This window comes from Poecilia formosa, unplaced genomic scaffold, assembly GCF_000485575.1.
Source record: "Poecilia formosa unplaced genomic scaffold, Poecilia_formosa-5.1.2 Scaffold1417, whole genome shotgun sequence".
Taxonomy (NCBI): domain Eukaryota; kingdom Metazoa; phylum Chordata; class Actinopteri; order Cyprinodontiformes; family Poeciliidae; genus Poecilia; species Poecilia formosa.
Genome location: NW_006801356.1, coordinates 3,090 through 8,752, shown reverse-complemented (window position 1 = coordinate 8,752; position 5,663 = coordinate 3,090). Strand labels below are relative to the sequence as shown.

Here is a 5,663-nt window from a genome sequence, read left to right as displayed (position 1 = left end):
ACTCCATCTTCTAGCACTGGATTTAGCTTAAAAAGTGAGCTACTTTTCTTTACCCTCCGATGTTCTTGCAGCATAGCCAAATCTTCTTTGAAACTTTGCCTTTGATAGTATTTAACAATTTCTGTTTCTGCTTCAACCGAGTTGTCACATGTCAGATTCTTTGCTTTGAAAATCTTCTTGAACCTGTCCATCTTGTTCTCATCATCTTTTAGTTCCTTCCTCCTTTCTTTAAGTTCCTTCAGCAACTCTTTCAGTTTTAAGAACCAAGCTACAGCATGTTTCAGCTTTGTCCAAGAAGAATAATGGCTCATCAGCGGATCCAGGACATCCTTTGATTCTTGTACATGAATGATGTGCACTTGAGTCATTCTTTTGATCTCCGGGTCATCAATATCTGGCATTCCAGGATCTGGAATTTGGGCCATTGGTCATGGGAGCCAAGCAAGAAACTGGGTCCAGATAGCCAAACCTTGTTTTTCAAAAATTCTTCCACAGTTTGTCCTCTTGAAACATGATCAGCTGGATTCAGATTAGTGTTGATGTATCTCCACTGTGATGTCTCAGAGTGTTCCAGGATGGCTGAGATCCTATTGGAGACAAAAGTCTTGAATCTGGTGCTTTCACTCCTGAGATACTTTAGCACAGCCGTGCTGTCAGTCCAAAAGACCGATTTAGCGAGCTCCAGCTCCAGCTCCTTTCTTAGCAGTGTGTCCATCTTTGTTGCAACTGTAGCAGCCGTCAATTCCATTCTTGGGATGGTTGGTGATTTTAAAGGTGCGACCCTTGTCTTGGCCATGATCAGTGTGCATTGAGTTTCCCCAGTTTCAGAGCACAGCAACAGGTAACTTGCTGTTCCGTAGGCATCTTCACTCGCATCAACAAAGTGATGAAGCTGTGCATACACTGGCACACCAAACTGCTTTGACTTGACACATCGGTTGATTCCAAACTTCTCGAGCAGAGACAGACTTGAAATCCAACTTTTCCAGATTTTTACCACATCGTCTGGTAGATCTTCATCCCAGCTATACTTCTGCCGACATAAATCCTGCAGAATTCTTTTTGCTGGAAGTATTACTGGAGCAAGAAATCCCAAAGGGTCAAAGATGGAGCTGACCAAGGAAAGCAGACCTCTCCTAGTGTGTGGTCGATCTTTGAGGTTGATCTTGAACCTGAACTGATCTGATTCAGTGCACCACTGGATGCCCAATGTTCTTTCCATCGGCAGATGGTCTTCATCTAAGTCCAGAATTTTAAATCCTTGTGCCTTTTCCTCTTCTGGAATTGAACTGAGGACCTTCCTGCTGTTACTTGACCACTTGGTCAGTCGAAAACCTCCTTTTTTCAACATGCTTCTTAACTCAGCACATAGTGTGATGGCTTTGTCCTCATCAGAAACTGACTTAAGACAGTCATCTACGTAAAAGTTTTTCCGCACTGTTTTGACCGTCTCCTCAGTAAACTCGTCTGCGAAATCTGTAGCACACCTTTGAAGTGCATAGGTAGCAATACTTGGTGATGATGTTGCACCAAAAATGTGCACTAACATCTTGTGTTCGACCAGATCCATGTCATAGTTCCCCTCAGGCCACCAGAGAAACCTAAGGAGATCGGTGTCCTCACTGTAGACTCTAACTTGGTGGAACATGGCTTCAACATCTGCCATGACCGCTACGGGCTCTTGACGGAACCTCACAAGAACACCTACTAGAGAGCTTGTAAGGTCCGGCCCCTGCAATAGTTGTTGGTTCAATGCTGTTCCTTGAAAGCTTGCTCCACAGTCGAAGACGACTCGCAGTTTCTGCTTGGTTGGATGTCTAACCCCATGATGAGGCAGATACCATGTTCTTCCCTCTGGGCCACAGGTATTACTGTCAAGTTTCACTGCAAAGCCTCTCTTGAGCAGATCATTGATAAATCCAACATACTCTCCATGAAACTTAATGTCCTTTGAAAACCTCTTACGTAAATTCAGTGCACGTTGTACTGCAACTGCTCTGTTGTTTGGCATTTTTATAGATGTCTCCTTCACTGGGAGGCAAATGCTATAATGACCATCTTCCAATTTCACAGATTGAGACACCATTCTCATGAACTGATGATCGTCCTTGGACATCTCCATGGCTTCCCTTTGTCCAGCATCAGGAAAGTCCTGCTTGAACTGCAGTTGCCAGAGTTCCTCTAGTTTAGCCACTGAGATCCGATTAGCAGTAATTCCTGTCAATGTGTCGCTTATCATGTCCATTTTGCTTCTAAGCGGTCCATTCACCGTCCAGCCCAAGACTGTCTTTACTGCGTATGGTCCTTTGTCCACACTGTTAATCACTTGCAATGGTTCCATAACTTTGGGAACATTTGCTCCGATAAGCAATCCAACCTCTGCTTGGATAGTGGGAATTTTCACCTCCTTTAGGTGGGGCCAACCATCAATATCCTCTTGACGGGGAATGTTGTCCTTAGTTACAGGAATTTCTTTCTGTGAATAAACCTCGGAAAGTTCCACAAATTGGTTGGTATCCAAGTTGCTGACCTCCAGACCAGTCACGATGCATGTATTCACAACTGATTCATTTCCCATAGTTCGCAACGAAATGTTGATGTTGCGCCCATTCATGTTCAACTGATTAATTAGTGACTCTGTAGCAAAGGAAGCTGAGCTACCAGGATCTAAAAATGCATAAGTTGTCACTGTCTTGGTTCCCTTTTGTGCCTTAACACACACTGGAATGATAGACAGGACACAATCGTCCCTACCGGCCCCGGTGACACCACAGGTTTCAGCTGTTTGTACAAAAGCAGTTGTTACAGATTGCTGTTCACAACTTTCCTTTACTGGTTCTTCTTTAGCACCTTTGGTTGTAATGTGTAAAGATGTGGGGTGACATCTTGAGCATTCTTGACACTTAAGTTTCTGCTTGCAACTGCTACTCGTATCACCTTGCTTCAAACATGCAAAACACAAACCTTTGCTTCTCAAGAATTCAATTTTGTCCTTATGTAGCTTGCTCTTGAATTTTTTGCAAACTGTGAGGTTGTGGTGCTCTCCACTACAATAAATGCAAGGTTTGGTGGTGGTCTCTGCTGTTGTAGGTGGTGTTTTTGAAGATTCTTGATTGTTATCTTCTGTCTTTTGGGGTACAACAGTTGTGGTAAACACCTTCTTTGGTTTGAATGATTCCATGTATTGCTTTGGTTTAGTAGGTTCTTTTGAGGTTATGGTTGTGTCCTTTAAGTTTCCATAGAGGGGGTGTAAAAGGTACTTAACCTGCTGGTTCAAAAAGTTAACAAAGTCCTTGAATTTAGCTCTTTTCTTGGTCCTTTCTTGCAGGTCACAGGCAGCTTTTCTCCATGATTCTTTGAGCTTGTATGGCAGTTTATTTGCCAAAGACTTTATATTAGCTGTGTTGTCCAAGTCTTCCAGATAGCTAATATCCATCATTGTGTTGGAGCAGCCAGTGAGGAAAAGTGCAAAGGACTGAAGAGCATGTCCATCTTCTGGTTTAATTGCTGGCCAATCCAAAGCCTCTTTAATGTAGGCCTCTGAAATCTTGAAGTCATCTCCAAAGAACTCCTTTAACATCTGTTTAGCTTTAGCATATCCTGCTGAAGATTCCATATGAATGCAGCTCTTAACCAACTCGTGTGGTTGTCCACTTGTATATTGCAGCAAAAACTGAAGTCGATCACGATCGTTAACGGTACGACTCTCGATTCCATGTTCGATGGCTCCAATAAAAGATCTGTATTCCAACGGTTTGCCGTTAAATACTGGTATGGTGAGATGTGGAAGAAGTGATGCCTTATGATTCTTCACCAGGTACTCTGTGACATGACTTTGTTGTGAGATAGCTTGGCAAAGCCCGTCCAGCACTGGCCTATGCTGATCTCTAGGTTCAACTTCTGGTGCAGATGTAGCCATTTGAACAGGTGCAGCTGGAGCAGTGTGTTTAAAGCTGGCTGATTTTAATGTGTTCTGTGATGGTAGCTGTAATGTAGGTTTTATGTCTTCTTCACCATCTTTTTGATCAGCTTGAAAAATGCTGTTGTCTTCTTGAACATTTTCGTATTTCTGCAAAACTTCCATTTTAGCATTGGATTCTGCTAATGCTGTTTGCATTGCATGCCTTTCTTTCCTAGCTCTTAAAGCAGCTTCAAAAATCTTTTGCTGAGCTTCAAACTCTGCTTCTCGTTGCTTTTCTTCAGCCTCTAGTTGAATCTTCTTGAAATTTTGCTCTGCATGCCACTCTGCTTCTTCCTTTTCAAGTTCTAGTTTTTCCTGTAAGGCAGCAGCCTTTGCCTTTAAAGCAGCCCGTTCTAATTCTGCTTTTAATCTCACTGATGAAGATGATGAGACTGAGCTTCCACATTGTGATGAGGAACTATTTTTGTGTCTGCTTGTCCGCCTAGATGTCACAGACCTGCTATCTGCAGGTGTTATCTGTTTGTCACACTCCTCGGCCTGCTCAGCTCGATTCAATACGTCTTTCATCCATCCTTCACAACGCCAAAAGAAGTCATCCATATCATTATGTTTCGGTCTGAACCAGTCTTTTTGATCTTTCATGTATTCGTCATCATCCATAACATTCTGCAGACCAGAGTTGAGCTCTTTAAACTCTTCTTGCAAGCCGCTAAAATCCACACGAAGCCTATTTTTTACAGCATCAACGTTTGCGTCATTTTCCATTAACTGTTCAATTTGCTTCTTCAAGCTTGACACCTGGGCTAGCTTGGACCTGTGTGCTTGGATTAGCTTGGACTTATGTTCTTCTGCAGCCTTTTCGGTCATTTTTACCGGTCGTTTTTCACTGTCTCGTTCGTCCATAACGAGTTAGACTTCTACGTCTTATGGATAATAATAATGTCAACAGCACGTCCCTTTCCACTTCGTAATTCCACCGAGTCACAGAGCTTGCACCCTTTTTTTTTTACTCACGTACTTCAGCCGCAGCTGTCCACTTTCCTCCGCATCTATTAACGAGCCGTCTCCTACTCGACGTGTCGCTCGTTATCCAATTTACTCCTTTTCCCAAGTCTTCGTGCTGTTTTCCGGAGATAAGCCCTTATAAATTGGGTTGTTCCAAGTCGATACTGTCCACATAGAGCTAGTTTTTTGACTAATGTAGGTTCCTAAATAATGAAGCCATAAGCTTGACGCTCTCCGTCCTTCCCCTTCAGTCCACTTGATGACGAAAAAACGACCAAAAAAAAACAAACAAACAAACTGGGTCCTCTTGATAAAAGTTAACGGTTTCCTTCAAAATGAAAACGGTACAAATGTTACTTTTCCACAAAAATAATAAACAAGAGTCCTAAGAGAGAGAAAGCGAGAGAGAGAGAGGTCAAAAAACTGTGTGGCTCCACTCCAACTGCCCAACTGATTCTGCCTGGCCACACCCTAAAATCCTTAACTCCAATTACTTATGCAAATTTACAAGACTTTAGTAATCCAATATAACAAATTAGTATAAGAAATATAAACATAATTTATCCAAAAGGTCTGAATGAACTAAAATTGAATTTAGGCTTCTACAAGCTTGCTAATTAACCAGTTTGGGTTAGCTAGCCTTTGAACTGCAGACTTTTGGTAGGCTTAACTTTTTTTTTTTTTTTTTCGATAGAACATAAACTTAACAGCAATGTGGAAATAGTTTATAGTTTTC

General features: G+C 42.2%; 1 protein-coding gene across 1 annotated transcript in view; it reads right to left on the bottom strand.

Moving 5' to 3' along the window:
• LOC107835283 (uncharacterized) overlaps positions 1 to 5,529 on the bottom strand; it is a gene marked incomplete at its 3' end in the record, with an annotated part of 6,662 nt that extends 1,133 nt beyond the window's left edge. Inside the window, exon 1 of the mRNA XM_016667623.1 lies at positions 2,405 to 5,529. Coding sequence (XP_016523109.1) covers positions 2,405 to 4,825 — 2,421 coding nt within the window. The remainder of the gene's footprint in view (positions 1 to 2,404) is intronic.
• Positions 5,530 to 5,663: the final 134 nt, after the last annotated feature.